Source organism: Corvus kubaryi, unplaced genomic scaffold (assembly GCF_017639235.1).
Source record: "Corvus kubaryi isolate FWS band 111438036 unplaced genomic scaffold, C.kubaryi_AGA036_p1.0 37334, whole genome shotgun sequence".
In the NCBI taxonomy this organism is placed as follows: domain Eukaryota; kingdom Metazoa; phylum Chordata; class Aves; order Passeriformes; family Corvidae; genus Corvus; species Corvus kubaryi.
Window position 1 is genome coordinate 16,822,999 of NW_024581108.1, and position 20,059 is coordinate 16,843,057.

At 39.3% G+C, this 20,059-nt stretch overlaps 1 protein-coding gene across 1 annotated transcript in view; it reads right to left on the minus strand.

Annotated features, from left to right (window-relative positions):
* Window positions 1-20,059, minus strand: part of EIF2B3 (eukaryotic translation initiation factor 2B subunit gamma) — a 98,430-nt gene that overhangs the window by 61,865 nt on the left and 16,506 nt on the right. Inside the window, exons 3-4 of the mRNA XM_042030553.1 lie at window positions 16,737-16,896; window positions 11,113-11,224 (exon numbers count right to left, since the gene is read on the minus strand). Of these exons, the coding sequence (XP_041886487.1) occupies window positions 11,113-11,224; window positions 16,737-16,896 (272 nt within the window). The remainder of the gene's footprint in view (window positions 1-11,112; window positions 11,225-16,736; window positions 16,897-20,059) is intronic.

The window sequence follows — 20,059 nt, forward strand, 5'->3', positions numbered from 1 at the left end:
TGGCATTTCTGCTGTTAGTGGCATTCTTGATTTACAGGTTCATTATAACTTTATGCACATAACCTTTATGAGGCCACTATTTATTAGGGCAGCATCACTTAGTTTTACTACCATAACCTGTCATTCAGAAAAAATTCACTCTTTCTGTTTAAGGATAAAACTGTCATTAAAAAAGTGAAGAAGCAGATCATACACAGCTGCCCAAATCAACTTGGAAGGTGTTTTACAACAGATTGCTTGCAAAAATAGCTGTCACGTTTTTAAAATATTTAGGAAAAATAAAAGCAGTTAGTCTTTGGAATGATCACCTTCTAAAGGGAATTACTTTTCTACTGTGAAAATTAACTATTTGAAGAATTATAAAAGATGATACTCTTGTTTGATATTTGTATTCTGCTGGATCCTGAAAGTGCTGACCAAAGCTGTTCATATGGGTAACAAAACCACAGTTCACATCACAGAATTTAAAAGCTGCCATCAGGTGGCCAAACTGGAACCAGAGAGCAGCAAACAAATGCAAGGATTGAAGAAACATAAACATCACTTTTTCTCCTTTATTCAGAACAATAAGGACCTGACAAGGCCCAGATGATACTACTGTTTCTGCAGCAGGACCGGCTCCTCCCAAGGAGTCCTTGCGGTCCTTCCGCAGGATACACCAGCCCCGGGGCTGCTCCGCCCGCCCAGCGGTGCCGCTGCCGGCCCGGCCCTGGCAGCACTCGGGTGTCAGCCCAGGGGCATCGCTCGGCCCTGCCAGACTCAAGTCGGCATTTGTAAAACCAGTTCGTACGCATGCAAGGAGTCACCTATCTACAAATTCCTGCCCACCCAGGAGGAGTGGCTTGTTAATGCAAAAGAAAATATATTTAATTTTTCACTGCATGCCCAGTGCCTTTGTACCAAAAAAAAAGAGGAGAATTAGTACGTTGAAAGTGAATTAGAGACAGTGGAATGGTAAGAGTAGCAGTGCATAACAATGTAACACACAATACACTACACAATAAGAAATACTACAGGCTTGTAGTGCTGAAATGCAAGTGCTGAAACTGAAAATCTGAGTTCAAACGTGACCTGTAGCTCATGCTACAGTGTTAGATCAGCGGCATCCTGCAGGTCATTTTAACAAGTACTACTCTTACTCAAAGTGTGGGAAAGCCAACAGTTAATACCCTGTACTCAGAGCAGCATTTTACATTTGCACTACTGACATAAATGTTCACAAGTTATGCCCCTATGAGACAGTAAAGTAATATTGCATTCATTTTAAAAAGCAAAGAACGTATGAGACACTAACATTAAGTGGATTTCTCAAGGCCACAAAGCCAAGTAGAGAGGTGAGGTCTCTTTGTGTATTAATTACAAGGTATTCTTAGTGCAAACAGGCAATAACACACCAATTCATTTGAAGTTTATCCCTTCCAGCATCAGATCTCCTAGAGAACTCTTCCTATGTAAACACAAAGGTTGCTTATTTTAATGGTTCTCTAAAACAAACAGATTATTTCTATTTTTTTCTAAGAGAAGGACAGATTAGGAAGAAGTAAGGTCAGACAACTTTTCTGCAAACTCTTTAATTCAACAGTTGTCTAGGACAGGAGAAGTCATTTTTTACCCCCAGGCATGACGTTACCCCTATCACATATGAAGGCCTGGAATCTACATTATATTCCTACTATTGTAACACTTTTTTCAAACAAGTATCAAAGACATACAAAAAAAAAAGCTAAAGTCTGCTTTTTTCCAGTATGCTTCCTTCATATAATAATGTAAATCAGAAAACACATAGAATCCTGTGTTCTAAAGCTACACTATGATGGGGTACATCTAAAATAAAAACATGCAAAGGACATATTCCTTAAATCTGAAATATATACTATTTTCTCAAAGGGTAAGATACAGAAAAACATACCAGCAAGCATCAATTTGTCTCACTGATCTATCCCCTCAATAGCCAGAGGCTATTTTTAAGTATGCTGACTTAACATAAGAATCTGAATTGTATAAATCAACGTCTCAATTAACATTTTGTTTAGGAAGAGTTACGGAAGAAAAACAGAATGTAATCATTTGCTAGCACAGTGGCTCCAGAGGTCTGGGAGTGTGTGCAAGAAGAATGGAGTTGAATGTGGGAAGGGTCCATTATTCTTTCAATAGCGTCTGGTACTGCAAAGTATGTACTTGCATACTTTCCTACTGGAAAAGCTTAAGGCTTCAGTAGCTCCTTGGTCTGGGAAAATGGCAGGCACCCAAATGCTAACCCAGGGATCTAGGAACAAGATCTACCTGAAGAACAATATTTTTCAAGTGGCCTTAGAACTGAAAAATGGCCATAAAAAGAAGTCTCATTCCCAAGGGATTTTATTCCTTCTGTCTGGCTGCTGTTTGTCAGGTGCCATTCCCCATACACATCCTCAGCACATTCTAAAGCAAGAATGGAGAGAGGGCCTCTCTGAAAATAATCACACTTGCTGAAAGACCAGCCCTGCATAAATATCTCTAACAACAGTACAAACAGAAATCAGACTTCTTGCCCGATACTTTAGTTGAAATTTATAGCACCACTGGCCATGATTCTGTTATTACTATTCTACCTGGCTAAGGCTCAAAGTTACAGAAGTGGGAATTTCAGAGGTATTTTCAGAAATGATGTAGCTCATTTGGGGGAAGAAAACCAACCAAAAAAATATACTTAGTTCTACAAATGCTATACCAATGCATCAGTGAATAGAGCTATATGTTACACATATATGTATACATATATGAACACATGTACCATAGAGATGGGACAGAGAAGTTAAGGATACACATGGCCTCTGAAATTATATTTAATGCTATACCTTGGGACTAATAAAGCAAAGGGGGGGAAAATAAAATCAAAGGGAATACTAGAAGACAGTCTCTTGTGCTCTTGCAAATATCACCAGCTGCTGGATGATTTATATGCAAAAAAACTAGAAGTTGAGCTTTAACTTAAATTTCCCTGCTTTCTTACTGGTTTGCTTCCAACCCTAGGAGTTTAATTAAAGTCCATCAGCCAAATTTTTCTGTCTGAAGGACCTAAGTTATTCCTTTTTAAAATCTTCCTGTACTGACTGACCCAGATTTTTTAAACTCTTGAGCTTTCACCAACCTGATTATGAATACACACACATGTAACACACATTTTTTAGAAGGCTAAGGAATTTCAAGATGACCAACCCAAGAAATACCAACAGCTCCTGCTGCCAATATGCAGGTATATGCAAGTTATACTTAAAATGAGTAACTGGGCAAGATACCAGTTCACATGTCAAGATCGAATAGCCACCTCCTCTTCATTCTTAACAGAGTATATAGTATTTGGTGACTGGGGAAGGAAAGTTCTACAAGAGATCTCAAAGAAAAGTGGAAAAGCAGTTTTACTTCTTGTAAAAGGAATCTCTATCTCATCCTCTCTAGCTGGAGAAATGGTGCAATAAATTTGATGAAGAAAGGAAGGATTTAAAGCCAGAGAAAATTAGGATTTCTCAAAGCAGAAACATAGAGAAACATGCTGCCCTTAGGAATAGATCCCTGCTATTTACTTGATCTACTGGAAGAACTCCTGGGGAGCATGTCTTAGCAAGAGAAAGGAAAGTTTGCTATGCTCTTCATTTCCTGTGTAATTCCAGAAACTGCCAGCACAATGCTGTTTGGGGAGAACCACACTACAGCTATTCAACAGGGAATTCGGCATTGTATTCTGAATGAATGGAAACATTCTCAAAGATATATATTTGCTGCAACTAAAGTAGAATGCAAACCCAGTAAGGATGTGAGCCCACATACACCTTCAATCAGCTAATTGCAAATTGTGACTCTTTCCATTATGACTTTCGCAATATTCTTCGCAGTGCGCAACATCACAGTAAATCACCCGGGTTAGAGTTCACAGGAGCCACGAACTAAGTGCAATAAATCAGCACTAAAAATATTATGCAACTGCAGTTCAACTGATACCAAGTGTAGCTAATTTTAACAGAGAGGCCATCACTTTTATGTGTCCTTGCAAGTTAGTGATTTGGAATCTTGGTGACCAGGATGAAGGAAAGGCTCTCAGAAATCTGGATTTCTTAGAATAAACTAGATGAATGGTTCCCTGCAAAAACCCCAGTGGTATTTCCCGCCTGTCCACTGCAAAAACCTTCTGCTAAGCATGACAGTGTAAAGGACTAAAAATGCATCAGTAACACAGAACAGTAAGGGAACCACAAACTTTGGCTGGGTTCGTGAGCTGGGACCTCATCCCCAAGCAGAATCAGACCTTTTAACTGAAGAGGAACAGTCATATGCCTCATTTCACCCTTACTTTGCTTTAAACTAGGCTGTTCCCCCCCCGCCATATTCCACATTGGCTGATAAATTCCCCAACGGCGGGTGTTAACTAACTCCGCATTCCAGTCTGCTCTGCGTCATGGAGTTCCACATCCCGCTGATGAGGAACACATGGCGGACATGTGGTAGGGGAGAGCCTGACAGCGCTCGCACAAGCAGGGATAACTCCTCTGACCTTTGGCTTTTTTTCCTCTCTGTACCATCCCAACTGCACAATGAAGAGTCTGTGTCCCTCTGTCGCGTACTGGTCACTCTGGGATCACTGGACACAAGCTGAAACCCTAACATTTCAACAGGCAGCTACATTGAATACACATTATGGCTGAAAATGCATGTTGAAAGCAAGCAATTGATCGTTCTGTGTCTGCCCTAAGCAAACCATACAGAGGAACTTTTAGACCATACAGGGTTACATCTGGATCAACTGGGGTAAGTATGTCACAAAAAGAACTGGTGATGGCTATGCTTCCTCATCAACTCTGTGATATAACTCACAGCCTTGCTAAAAAGTACACAGTGGCAACTGTATTGAAGTATTAAGATGTCTTTCTAAAATGAACAGACCATTTATCATCTTTTCAAGACCTAAGCCTGGCTTAGAGTAACAATGAGCTTCAACTTCAGTGTTGTCCAGCCTGAATGACTCATGCAGAGTACTGCATTTACCAAATCACATGGACTTGAGGGCGTCCAAGCAATACAGTCATCCCTTCCTCCTTTGAAACCTCTGAAAAGTAAAACCGAATCACAGGCTAAGTGCTGGTCTGAGACCGCAGCAGACAGACAGACAGACAAATGACTAATGACAATCCATGCAACATACATTTACTGCCAATTAGAAACCAAATGCTGAGCCTCAAGCTCTCTGCTTTTAGCCTTACGTGTACTAGAACACTGGCAAGAATCTTGCAGTAAAATGAAAGCCATTGCCAATAAGCCTTTCTATAGCTACATTCAGTAGAAGTTCCTGCTAATATTCCAGATTCTGAGATTCATGACCTCTTACCTGTACAAGCTGTCAAGACACAGCATGACCTTTCTTTTATAAATAGGACCTGGATATGCCATACATTCCTTTCAACCCCCCGCCAATGAATGAATACAATAACAAGGCAGCAGCAAAACAATAAAATCCTGTGGAAGCAACAGTATTAAAATCAGTAATAGCACTATGTTTTTAAAATATGAAGTCAATGTCTCACTAACTGCTCTTATACTATGTTCACATTTATTGTACAAGTGTAACATATACATGCAACAAATTAAAGAGTTTTCATTATACTTGGCTAAATTGGTTTTAGAAATAGTAAAACATTTTAAAAATACTCAATTTCTGAAGTTGAAGGCTACACTCATCCCCAACAAATTTACAGAAAAAGCAGAGCAAGTTAAGCAAAGTTTAAATGCATAATAAAAAGAGCAAACTTTCCGAGAAAAAGAATGGCTTTTAGTTACAGCAACTACTCTTAGTTAGCTGAGAAACTAAACAGGCATGCAAAACCTACTCAGGGCATCCTGAGAACATCTACTCCCAACTCATGTCTCAAAAAACAACTCATGGGTCAATATTTTTCTGAAATGTTCAGCAAAATCCTCTTTTCTAAAGAAATATGATTAAAGCTACACCAACATTTTTAAAGCGTGGTTATAGTCTGAGAAGTTAGTGTGTAAAAGTCACACCCTTTTATTCAATAGACTTAGTTCCCCTGTTTTGATTCAGTCAGATCCGCTTGCTTTACTGGCTAAAATAACTTTTTACAGCTTTCTAAATTCCTATTAGTACTGTGAAACCAATTCAATTCTGGGAAGGGGAACCAGATTCTTTTCTGGCTTGTGCATCTGTAAAAGGATTATTACCTAAATCAACACATACAATTTCTATTTTTTGATGGAGGAGCCAGAAAGAACCTCACTTATTTTTTGGATGCTAGTCAGAAAATTTTATTTTTATTTGTGAGAAGAGCAGACCTGGACTAATTGAAAGAGCAGATCTGGATCAACAGAAAAGACATCACTCTATAGAAGTCATATTTTAGAGAAAAGAAGTTATATCCAACAACCTTCTACGGTATTTCTCAAAATACCACTTGAATGCAAAGGAAACTTAGTCAGAAAAATTTGCTAATACCGAAAACTCCGGATTTTTCAAAGAGAAGACTACCACCAAAGCTAGGATGTGTATTCATTCTGCACACAGCTGGGACCAGCAAAGAGTTTTTGCTCCCTGGTCTGTCCTGAACTGCTCCTCAGGATTTTCCTATGGAGTTGCATTACTGCATTCCCCCCTTCCCTGCCAGTGGCCCTGCTTGTGGGGACATATTCCCAAATGCACAAAGTAAAAGGTTATCAAAGTCATCCTGCTGTTTACTCTAACAGAAATCATGACGCTATTTTTGACACATGTGGCTAATGGAGTACTCAACTATATGTCCAGCTGGGTATAAGCTTGGGGTGGTGGCCCCTTCACCAGCACAGCTGGATCTGGAAGAGGACATCTGCCCATGATCTAGTTTAGGATGCTTCACACTGTAGAGCATCTGCCCTATACCCGTGTCATTCCCAGCTTTTCTAAAGGAAATAGATTTTAAAAGAAAAAAAGAACCACCATAGGAGCAGCAGAGTATTTCAGAGATGCCAATTTCCCAAGAACAACAGATTTAGAGAACAGAAACATTAAGGAAGTTGCAGCATGTTTATATATGATCCACTTATTTAAAACAAATTATCAGGAGGAAAAAAAAAAGGACAATATCCCAAGGCAACAGAAAGGAAATCAAGCGTATCAAAGCTGTTTCTGAACTCCCATTACCTACCCACTTGGCAATGCTGACTTTTGAAATTATACTACACCATTCATTTTTACTCGGAGAAAAGGAAGAAAAAACTCCCCCATCTTACCCCCTCTTTTTATTAAAATATCTTAAAAACAGATCTGCATTGTTACTTCAAGGTTACTAATGTTAGTACTATATATATTTATAGATGAGGTATTCCTTTCTGTCTGAAGCACATGAGGTAATAAGTAGCTGGAATTGTCACGGTGATTTATTAACATATTCTCTAGGAGAAGCCCTGCACCTGCATCTGTGCAGACAGAACACCCACGAAGGCTGAACTCACCCCTACACAGCCCACAAAATCTTAAAAGGAAATGCTCCAAATTTAGACCTGCTTCAACAGGTGTCTTTTACTGTTTCACTTTGCATGACCATAAATATCAGAGGTGGAGCAAAAAGCTCCCTGTCCATTGTAATCGTGCTTTGAAAACAAATACCTTCGCCCCCTCCCAAAGCAGAGGCAGCAGCTATGGAATTCTCATCATTTCCTCACTCCTTCATCCTGTCAAGACCCAAGTCAGAGAGATGTCACCGGCAAAACCAGGCTCCAGGGATGAGCACATAACTTTATTTTTTTCTCTTCAAAGGGCCCTAAGCTGGCTCTGAAACTTCCCCAAACTGTATTTCTTTCATTCTAGTATCTCATCTTGCAGCTATTTGCCAAAGTGAATGACATGCACAGGCTGTTCATGGCTTTTTATAAGCTCTCATTACCCAAACAGGGAACCATTTCCTTGAAAATGCTTTGCCCAGCAGAATTAGTCTCTCTAGGCACCACCAATAAATTTGTCTTTTGGCCCAGCCTATTGCACTCCAAAACGTGCCTGGATAGATGTATTTGATATTGTTTTCCACTTGTTTACTGAGGGAGGATGCTACCTGTGGGACTTGTCATCAGGGTGATTAACAGCACAGGGAAAATAAAAGATAATTTTACCAGCTGAGTTGAAAGCTTTGCCAGACTTGCTCTGGCAAGCAAAGGAGCAAAATCCAGACTCCTTTCTGTGGTATAACAAGGAGATGCAATCCCAGCCCCAAAATGGCTATCCACGACTTACAAAACCAACACAAATCAACACAAAAAATCTGGAAAAGAAATCCTAACCAAACTGAGAAAGAGAATAACAGGTTACACCATGAGCTTAGAAATCCCACTAAAATGTTTCCTTTTGTAACACTTCCATTATTACAAAATGCCCAAGTCAAGAGCAAATAAATATTCAATACTCAAAAGGTACTCAGGAGAATGTGTGTTTTCCCCTGTCCCTCCTCACCAGCTGCTCTTTTATGGCAGGAAAGTGAAGAGCATGAAATCCAATGATAGGAAGAAGGCAAAGGTCAGGAAAAAGGTTTTTCTTCAAGGATTTAAATTAGTGTTCTACAGCTTTGCATGTTTTGTCAACACAACTTCCCTCCTGTGAGGAGGGGAAGCCAAAGGGCCTTTGAACCATTTCTGTATGGGATCTAGATTTTTACCAGTAACAAGATTCCTAGCTTTAAAGAAAAGCTCATCTTCCCTCTCCCCATTCCTTTCACCACTCCCTCCCTGTCCCTCCTCCCACTCCCCTCCTTAAAAAGAGAGAGGAAAAAGAAAATAGAAAAAGGATCTGAAGAACAAAACAAGCACTGGAGGAGTTCTAGAGTTCATGTAACGAGACCACTATAGCCCTTCAAAGGGACCATTAAAAGCAAAACAAACAAAAGCAACACCCTCAAGATGTCTATTGTATTTTACAGAGGAACGAATGCGTGTACTGGAAATTCTCCCACCATCTTGCCACAAAGTCTGTTACTTCATCAAAACAAAGTTCAGAGATCAAGAAACAGCCAACATGGCAGCTGAATGTCAGTCACATCAAGTGATCCATGAAGAAAACGAGATTGGGCTTGCTTTTTTTCTTTTTTTTTGCTCTCCTCTCTTTACTATGATGTATTAAAAAAAGACTTCAAAGATTGTTTCAAGCGTCGCTTTTGTTTCTCACATGAGAAATTCAGGGGTTGAGCAGGTCTAGACAACACAGTGGTTGAAACACCATTAGCTGCCAACACTTTGTCTTCCTACACCTCCCACAGTTGTTGCTACCCTGCATTTGCCTCAACTGAAATTATTTGATGATTTCCATATACTATTTTGCTTCCCTCAGAGCTTCCCAAAGATGGCAGCTGTAGGACAGAGAGAGCACACCAACATCAACAGTTTCAGATGTCAGAGGCTCTCGCCCAGATGCGTACTGGCCCAATACTTCTGCCTGATGCTTCAAAGCATCTTTTTTTTTTTTTTAATTATTTTTAACACTTAGCAGATCTCTTTTTATTCTTCTAGACTATCCTAGCATCTTTGGGCTTTACTTGGAGGGTGGCTAACACTTTACATTTGCTTTCATAGCTGTGCATGTAAGAAAGACAGGGAGACAGATTTTTATCCCATCTGTATATCATCAACACTCCATTTACCAAATCCCAAACAGTTATGCTCAAGATCTGCTGAAGACAATGTAACTGAACAGGTGCTACTGAGGGCAAAGTTTAGCCTGCAGGATAAAGCCTGATTAATTTAGCTATAGGAATGAGAATCTTCTGGTCAGATGAACCTGTAAAATCAGGGGTCAACTAAGGTCACATATGTTACAGCAATTTCTAAGCCATTATACCACAGCCACCCTCTAGTGCCAGGAGGAAGCCATAAAGACAAGCTTGTCACTAACCGTAGATAAAATATTCCTCCCCTAGCCCAAAATATATCTATTGATCTTCATGTGCACAACCCACAGAATGCATCAGTGATGAATTTCCTCCTCTATGCAGATCAGCTGCTGTGTATGCACAGAAGGCTTGCCTGCAGCTTGGTCCCTGCAATGCCCAAGATAAGCCCAGGAGAGAGCCAGTGGAAACATGCTTGGATGGGCTCCTTCCATTATAACAATAAGGCCCACTCTTGCTCATTCCTTCTAGGATAATCCTTAAACTTGGGCAGAGGAGGTGTCATCTTTCCATGGGCACAGAGCATCTCCGTCACATCTGGTAGTGGGATGTTCAAGTAAAGATACACTGAGCCGTGGCCTACAGCACACACCAGAGGCATTTTCACAGCAGAGATTTATCTGAGAGCAGACCCCAGATGTCCGCATCCTTGACTTAAAAGGTCCACATGGATGAATTCCCAGCTCTCAAATGGCTGTTCCACAGGTGTCTCATCTCACAGAGGTGAAAGTCTGACTGTCAGCCTGGGACAGACTACAAAGGTTGGCCTCTCAAGGAGCCAGCACAGCTTTGCACAGAACACGTCAGACGTGTGCCTGAGAAAACTAAAATCACTGTATAGGAGAGCATAAAGAACAAGTCATCTTTCCTTCTCCTCCTAATGGATATGAATTACACCGTGCAGGAAGCTCAGCTTGTCTGGCATATTTGATAAATTCATCCAAGTCGCCAGTGAAGTTTAATGGTGGCTATAGCATGGTTTCTCTAATGAATCTTTTGGGGCCTGGAAAGACAGCTGAGGCTTTGTGCCTTAAATGCGCAAGAGGGTCATGAAATCCTGAGAGCCTCTCATGGATACTCTGCAAATCCATGAGACAACCAACGGGACTAGCATTTCATTTATGGACATAGGTCTAACACTTCACAGTCTCTGAATCTAAACTGTATCTGACCTATCGCAATATAGGTTTCATTTCAAGAAGAGTTACCTTTTCATGCATTCCTTTTCTTTCCCTGGAATTTTTCCCAATAAAGGTATCAGACATGCCTATCAATTGGTTCTAATGATGTAAAAAATAATAAATACTGCTCCCTGAATATTGCAAAAGCAGTTTTTCCTCTTCCCTTCTCATCCTACTTTGTCTTTAACCATCTCTCCTACTACACAATTATTTTATCTCATCCCAAGTTCGGTTTTTATTACAAGGACTCATGAGCTTACTTCTGAAGGATGGATCTTTTAATGACAAGTTCTTCATCCAAGTCAGCTTCATTAGCCATGAAGAGCAATCTTTTTCCTGTGTCATCCACTCCAATGAAGTCGCGCTGCTCCACTGAAGTAGAAAATCAAACACAATCATTATATAACCCCATTTTAATGCAGGCTGGAAAGACAAATGAGACCACCAACCACCCCCAAAATATGAAATGCAGCTATCCCAGCAAATCCATGAATTTAATATATATTGTTGATAACTTTTTCAACTTCTTTTCAGCTGGGGGACCTTATATATATCATGGCATTCAAAACACCAGCCCTGAAACGTTTTTGCATCCTTTTTATGAAGATGCCAACTACACGTCCTGACATGCAACAGTCTTGAGCTGTGCCTTCCATTTCTCTCTTTTTAATTTTTTTTTTAAATAAAAAAACCCTGCTACCCGAATTAAAACAACAACAAATCCAAGGCAAGCAGCGAGTTCTTCAAATCCAACTGCTTCTTCCTCATAATAAGTCACTCCACATTAGAATTAGGTGGTCTGGAGAGGATTATGATTTCAGTTAAGACATAAGTATTTTGCAACTCATCTATTTTAGATAAATACCAATATGTAAATCACAAACACACATTAAAGTATACATCCTAAGACTTCTACCACTGATGTTTCTGGGTGGGTTAACTTGGTTTAAACATCTTTTTATGAAACTGCCGACCAAGATAATACCTAACACTCACACGTATTATTGTGGCAATCCCCATCTCCTGCAATCAGTGACTGTGGATCAACAGGGACTTTGGCCTACTGAAATGTAAAGCATTTGTTTTTGAATAGTTTTCCACAACATCTGAATACAGTGGTGGCAGCTCATTCTCATTTGCACTCTGTAGTTGAGCCACCACTCTGGTGGCAGCCATAAACCGATCTTTACAGACACAGACTGTACAAGAAAGCCACAGTAGAATTTTTTTCTCCCAATAAAAAGAATCTTTTTTCTCCCAATAAAATTATTTTGGGCCAAACTGGCACATATTTGATCTCCTAAGTTCTATGCCTTTAACCACACTTGGAGTAACAACATACCCTAGAAGTAGCTAATTCTCTAAGATCTTTTTCAGACAAACTATTTTTAACTTTATTTTTCCCAGTTTAGGCCTATCCCTTGTTTTACTTTTACCTGTTCTTTCAGAGTTACCACAGTAATAACCACTGTTAAAACACAGTCAAGTCTATGCAATTGTAGAAAGTTCTCCTGTGCGATCTTTGATCAAAGTGATCAAGCATACCCTCTTCAGAAAACTCCCCAACCCTTCTCAGAAATTAATTACACAGCAAAGAAGTACAAAAATACGCCTGAACATCTAACAACACTATGACAGATTAAGTACAATTACAATAAAGCTTACTTGCTGTAAAAACTCAGAAATAAGTCTTGAAAGCAGTGCCAATTCTCATTCTATGGAGGGCAATGAAGTTTGAGATTAGGGGCTAATGAATCCTCACCTCTGCCACCTAACTGGGGTCACCTGACAGGCTGGAAATACAACAGTGACCGACTTTCCTCCATCGAGGCACCAACACTTCTCTCAAAGTTCAGGTCCTGCCTGCCCATCTCCTGGCTGTTCTTACAGTAACATATGACACTGCTATAGCAAAACTCTATGCAACAGAGAAAAGGGAAAAAAAACAACTTGATGAAGGCTGGACCAAGTACATGACTGACACCAAACCAGTTTCTCTTGCTTGTGTGGACAGATAAGAAACAAACAGTGAAACCATGAGAGTGCACTGTGGGATTTTTCATAGCAGATGCCAGGTCAGGTTTTTCCTTGAATACTGACAATAAATAACATTACTTCCGTAATCCAAAAAAAGACAAAGCTTATATACTAAAATCAATTATCCAGAGGTACAAGAGTGCTGTTTCAAATCCCACTGGTATCACTTAGCGAGGAAAAAATAAATGGAAGAGTAGACACATAACTAGGTTACAAAATCCCTGCAAGGAAGTATGAGAAAAATGTTTAAGTGACAATAATTTAACAAAATCATTTAAAGTATAAAAATGAAATGCAGGATGTTTTGCCTCCTCCCGATAGATAAATAAGGACTTGATACTGCTATTGCAATTTATTAATTATCTTACAAATTAGATCCCCATCAATTTTAAGGGCTTTAACGATCTAAAGAAATCATGACATCACAAGAGAATGTTATGCACTTTAGTGTCAAAAAGAAATAAATTTCGGTCAGATTTTTGAAAATGCTTTTTAATCAATCATAATTAATTGACACTTGAGAAAAAGACACATTTGTTAAAGATTCAGTATCCCCACCCTTTCAATTAAATGAGGAGGATTTCACATGATGCAGCCTTCAAGACCACCAAGAGGTCTTCTGGCAAACACAGAGAATACCAGTGATGACATGCTTGCTGCTTTCAAGACAAGAAAAATAAGCAGGAAAGAGTCACCATCCCCATCTCTTCTGCCTTTCTTTATACACAGAAAGGTTCAGACACTATTTTCCACTCAATCCCTTGCAAGTCATCTGTAAGCACACAGCTCCATTCTGGGTATCTGAATTTCTGACACTCTGTTTATTTGGGTTACCACCATTGACTAGCACTTTCATGTTGTGTTTCTTTTATTGCTATGGTTCTTACTGCTCAATTTAAAAAGCCAATGAGATTATTATTGTCAATATATGATCCCCTAAATATAAAACCCAATGAGTTTGACCCTGTAATTTGCAGCTGAGTCAAGCATTGCAGGAAACCACCTGGATGAATTTATAACACTTAATACACTGCAATAAAGAAGTGTTCTTTATATCACAGTTCTTGAATGTTCAATAATACCCCAAAAGCAACAACTTTGTATCAGATTCCATGACATATGCAAAATAAAATCTTGTTGATCCTTCTCAAAAAATGAATTGCTTTGTAGAAACAGTGAAGAAATAAAGCTGCAAATAAATCTAGTGGCTCGTCATGAGATCAATTTTCTAATACAAACACTTGAACAGTACAGTGCAAGTATACAGAAACCTGTATGTGTCACAACTTAGAGGAACTGATAGTGCCACCTACTATGAAAAGCTGCCTAACATACTCCACGTTAATATCTTGTCTTTAAGTGCTTATAAGCTTCACCAAGTTCATCCCTGTCTGGGATGAAATTTCCAATGCCAGGTGCCTGCCTTAAGAGGAACATTTGAAAAACTTCAGCAAAAACCATTCAGCTGGTTCTAAGGCTAAGGAAAAAAGTGTTTAGCATAAATGGAAATGGTTTGGTGTCCTTCCTCTTGAAAAGCTCTAATCAATCTTTGAAAAACTGCAGGTTCACATGCTCTATTCTTCTCTAGCCTTCTATTTTGGATGGAAAAGTTTCTGCATATTTTATTCTTAAGAATAGGTTGTTCCAATTCCTCAGCTCCTAAAACTGATCAAATAGCAGGTGCTACCTAAGGTTTTCTGTACTGTCAAGTGGTACAAGCAAAGCACACAAGCCATGAGGCTCCACAGCCATGCTGCAATGACTGGTCCATGGGAAAAAGTTTAATCTGTTGTCTTTTTGCAATCTGTTTTTTACAAGGAAATAAAAGTCATAAACTCAAAGGCGTGAGAGGAAAGAAAAAAATGTAAAAACAAGGATTCTGCAAGACAGGCTGGAAGGCAGAGAAAGCAGCCCCTGAAAACTACGGGAAACTCTGACTATCTGTTAAAGGATGCTAGAAGGGACAAGAATCACAAGAAAACAGGTGACTACAGGCAGATAAACGAACCAGATGAAGATGAGAAGTCAGAAACTGAACAGAGGATGGAACCGGTAGTGAAAGAAAAGAGTAATATATGACAGAGAAAAGCCAGGCTCTTGACAAGGATCCTTGAGGAAGGAAACTAAGGCAAGAGAACAAGAATGGAGTCTGGTGGCAGCAAGAAGCCAGCATAGGAAAAGAAAGATGGATGAGCTAAGGCAATGTTGACAGCCATAGGGTCAACATTTAATCAAGTCAATATAGCATTTAGTCAAGTAGGAATGAAAGCCAGGAGGGTCTGGTGCTCCCTAAAATGTACTTCCCTCCTCCAGAACCTGGAGAAGAACCTAAAATTCCTGTCTTGGCACTCCCCTGCTTTTAACAAATGACTGAAACAGGCCTGGTAGGGTTCATGTCTAATCTGAGGCAGCTCACAGGAAACATGTCACTAGTGCTGTCCATGGCAGCTCAAGTGGTGCTTTGCGTGGGAGATCTTAGCATTGAGCCCCACAGAAAAACAACAGGGGTGACGAAACACTTTTACATAATGGAATTTTAGTCTTTTCAAGTTTGGTCTTTTACAGATCTGAAAAACCACACACAAATTTTAACAAGTCATGTAGGAAGAGTTATGCTACAAAGTCAAGCACACAGACATAAAAAACAAGCAAAATAAGAATGCGTACAATCTGATGTGTTTATATTTGCAAAGAGTCTTCAAATGATCTTGTTTATCCTCTCAGACCTCCTCACCCCCATCCTGTGTGCTCAGAGCTCACATGCTGGGCAGCTCTATGATGTTTAACCACAGACCCATTCGTTTACAACTCCTGAATGCTCAACTCTGTGCTGTAGCAGTGCTCTTGACAATGTTTTATGTGCCATTAGCACTTAGATTGCCTTTTCAAAAATAGGGGGATAGAGCTGTTTGAGAGTCCAAGTACTAAATGCTTTCAGTCCTACTAACCCACACGTTGCTCCAGAAAAATCTTCATGCAGAGCCTAAGCAGTTTTCTTTTTAAAACTTATTTCCTCCACTTTCAGACAACTGTTGGCTTGCATTTCACTCCTCTCTCAGTTTGAAGCTACACTTTCTTACTTGTATTCTGGTAATGCCTCTGAACTTTAATCAAGGACCAGGACCCACTAAGCTGGAAATAATCAAGGCTCAGCATTTTAACAGATATCATTAAAAGAAAATGAGAGGTATGGTGTGGGAACAACTGTGTGGTATTTAGTACTTTTAGCATATAAGTAAAACAGGGATAATAGCCCTGCTCTGCCTCACAGCAGTGCTGTGAGAACAGATACATTAAAGATTACAAGGCACTAACTAAGATTATGGTAAGAGGGACAAGATAAGCATCTAATCAAGTCCTTGAAATCAGTGGGAGTTTTGACTAGCAAAAGGCTCTTGGGTGTGATTTCAGAGGAGTAATTCACTACATACCATGAGAGGGGAGAATTTCTAGAAGTGTTTGTTACCCACCTAGTGCTGGTCCCTACAGTCAGTGTAAAGTTCCCAGCTATAATCTGGGTGATGCTTAGTGCTCTTGAAAAACCTAACGGTTTTAATGTTCATATGTAACAAAAATTCAGGGTTTCATCCAAAACTCACTGAAGTCACCTGGACCTTTTCCCTTAACTCTTGTGAGCTTTGGATCACAGCCTGCAAGATTACATGAGTCTAATACTTAATTCTGAGCTGGAAAAAACCAAGTCACACCCTCACCAGGGAATCTGAGAAAAAATAGGGTATCTGTGCCTTTTTCATTTCTTTTGCTCTGGGACTGATAACTAAACATATCATACATACCAGTGGTTTCTCTATAATTTATTAAGAAATATGTATTCCTACCTACATACCTGGCTTTTTTTTCCCTTTCTGACCTGGTACCACTTCTGTTGGTTCATGAGTTTTCTTCATCAACATGGAGAGAGTAGCATCATGTGTCCGAAAGAGGTCCACAACTTTATATAAATCAACATCTGTGATCAGATCGCAGCTCAACACCAAGACATCAGTCTGTCAAAGAAGGAAAAAAACCAACAAACCTTTCAGAGATACAAATTACCACATACAGACTAGCATTTGAGGATCAAAAACCAAATACACATCTTAATTTTTTTTTTTAAATTTTTTTTTACAACTGCCAAAAATAGCTCCTGATTTTTACCAGTGTGCTTTTCTTGAGTCCTGCTGTTACTGTTATTTGGTTAATGCATATCCAGCTCTGGACCATAAAGAATATGTGACCATCTCAATTGTCTTTGTCTGCTCCTAAAGACACAGAAGCCATGGTTTTCAAGACTAACAAGAAATTCTGCAGTATTTTCAACAGCTACTTTTAGTTATATAATGATGTAGAAAAGAAATCTTTCTGAAGAACTCCTTTTTAGCTGACTTTGCATCTGGCTACAAACCGCTGGAAAAGATATTTAAACTATGTTATTTTACCGGGGGACAAAAAAAACAAAGACTATCTAGGATGTGATTTGCTCAGTAATTGCACTGCGATGGTGGGCTCAGTTTAGAAATACATTTCCTAAACCCAGCAATACTCCATTTAAAAAAAAAAAGAAAGGAAAAAAAAGAAAAGAGGAAGTTAGGCCCTATTTAATAGGAGGCTTGTATTTAATTTTGATCTCAAAGGATTCCAAAGTCCCTTACAAAGTTTTTAAGAGAACTGCTGCACAGATCACAGGAACATTGTCACAAATTAACCAAGACATAGCAGCTTCATTAACAGTGCACACTATCAATATAATCCAGTTAAAAACTCTTATTTAGAAAAAAATTCTGTATTTCATGTGGGTTGTGGAATATGCTGCCAAAAACCTACGAGTTCAGCAATTATCTTCATTTAAACTAATCCTAACATAATATTTGTGCAGCACAGCCTACAGAAAAGTAGCAAATTTCCACTTTTTGTTAATGATCAACCTTCTAAAGGCCTCTCAAGAAGACAGTGTTTCTTTCCTGACAGTTCCCATTTTCACATTTTCTGCTACCACTTCCCATGCTAAGCCTCCCTGCAGTGTGACATGGCTGCCTAGTTTTGTCTTTTTAAAAGACAATATTGATTAAGAAGGGCATTAGACAATACTTAGTAAAACTTGAATTAATCGATGGAGGATCTACTCTTACTTTTGAAGACTATCTTGGTTTAAAGCAAACTATTTCAGGATTGACCTCTCATTCCAGAAAGGTTTATTATAGAAAAGCTTGGTTTACAGACTTTATCTAACCCTAGGAGATTCCACACTGTAGTTGAGACTAGCTGAGGTCTGGTATTTACATTATTTGACAGGTTCTCCTATAACTGCTAGTTTCACGTGTTTACCAATAAGGCACTGGAATTCATCATGTCACAAACTGTTGGAGCTGCTGATTTGGCATGCTGTGCAAAAGGTCAAGCTCTTCAATTTCCATGTGATTTCTCCCCACTTTACTGAGAAAACACCTGGCTGCTTTACAGGAAGGAACAATGTGCAGGTTGAGAATTTTACACATTCAAAACCTGACTTGCATCACTCCTTTTAACATATTTTCAAAATGTGTATTTTATATTACAGTCTTGCCCAGGAAAAGTGTTTTAATTAGCACTTCTCTAAAAAAACCCAACATGCACACATTGGGAAAAAACCCAACAACCCAAACCACTAAAGCAAGTTGCCCAGCCTTCTGGAGCAGCCCTGCTCCAACATTCCAGGGTGTACAAAGAAAATAAGAAAAAAATTCATCTTGGTATGGAAGTAAATCTCCCACTTCACAACTGTAAACTGTGAAGAAACACATATTAAATATCCTGGAAAATCCTGGAAAATTTTCAGATATTCTGTTTTTACAAGAGCACAAATGAGTTACAACATTTACAGAAAACACCAAAAGGTATTCAAGACCCGTCTAAATAGACCTGTACTTTTCAAACTCCCTTTTTTAGTGGAAGAAAGAGATTGCTAGCTTCAAATCTAAATGCATTTGCTCCAGTGGTGAAAATAAGAAATAATAAAATGAGAGAGACTGACATCCCAACAGTCTTATACTAAGGAACAAGTATCTGGACTTGTAAAACAAACCTTGTAATTATTTCACATTTTACTAAATGCTTTAATCTGTCACTAGTGCAAAAACCCAACAAGCATTTCATAGTTCTGACCAGGCTCCTGGGTTTTTTCTTCTCACTATAGGACAAGCTTTTTGCAAAAACTGAATGCAAGACCCCTGAGGAGCATACGGGAACAGAACCACCAAATGTCTGGTTGCCATCTGTTCTACCCATTTACTCTCCCAATATGTAAATAAACGTCAGTGAGCACAGGGACCAGTGAAACACACAGTTGCTCTGTAAAGCCCACATTTCTGCCTCTCCTCCTGATGAGCAGAGCAGTGGCCTCAGAAGCACGCTGAGAATACACCATGAAAGGCTCTTTTGGGACTTGACAGCCTCCCCTTTGAAACACCACCCCCCTCATAAATAAAGCCCTCACTGTCTAATGGATGCACTTTTTTTTCCAGTGTACAACTCCTGAACGAATAAACTAATGGCTGAATGAAAAAATAAACTATCCTAGAACCTTAGCAGAAGTGTGTGTTTTTCTTTACGTTTTCAGGGTGGGTGTAGAAGAAAGAAAATAAATGGTAGAACTTGTGGGTTTTTTACATATATACATGCCAAATAAATGCAGTGCACCTTTCCCAATGAACCACTGATACAAAGAAGAGAAGTACGTACTTACTACATGCACTCACGTGCTAACAAGGGGTATGTGAACATACTTGACTTCATGAATTATGCAAACACCTAAGTATACACACACATCTCTTAATAAAATACATGTAACAATGATTACATCAACCCCAAACTATTATACAAACAGACGATAAGAATCAACATGAACTGATTAAAAAACCCCAGCAAGAACACACCTCAAGCAGAACGACTACAAAGGAAAAAAATGCACACACAAATGCACTCTCAACAATGATTACAACCATGGACAGGGCAAGCCAAGGGTCTTAACTCAAGGAGGACCATCTAATGGATGAAGCACGAAATAAATACTTGGAATATCTGGCATTTTCCTGCTCTGCCGAACTTGATACATGCCATTTTGTCTCTACTACTTCTATGACAAAGAGAAGCCCTCATTAACAGACCAGGGCTCTACCACAGAAGCTGCCGTAC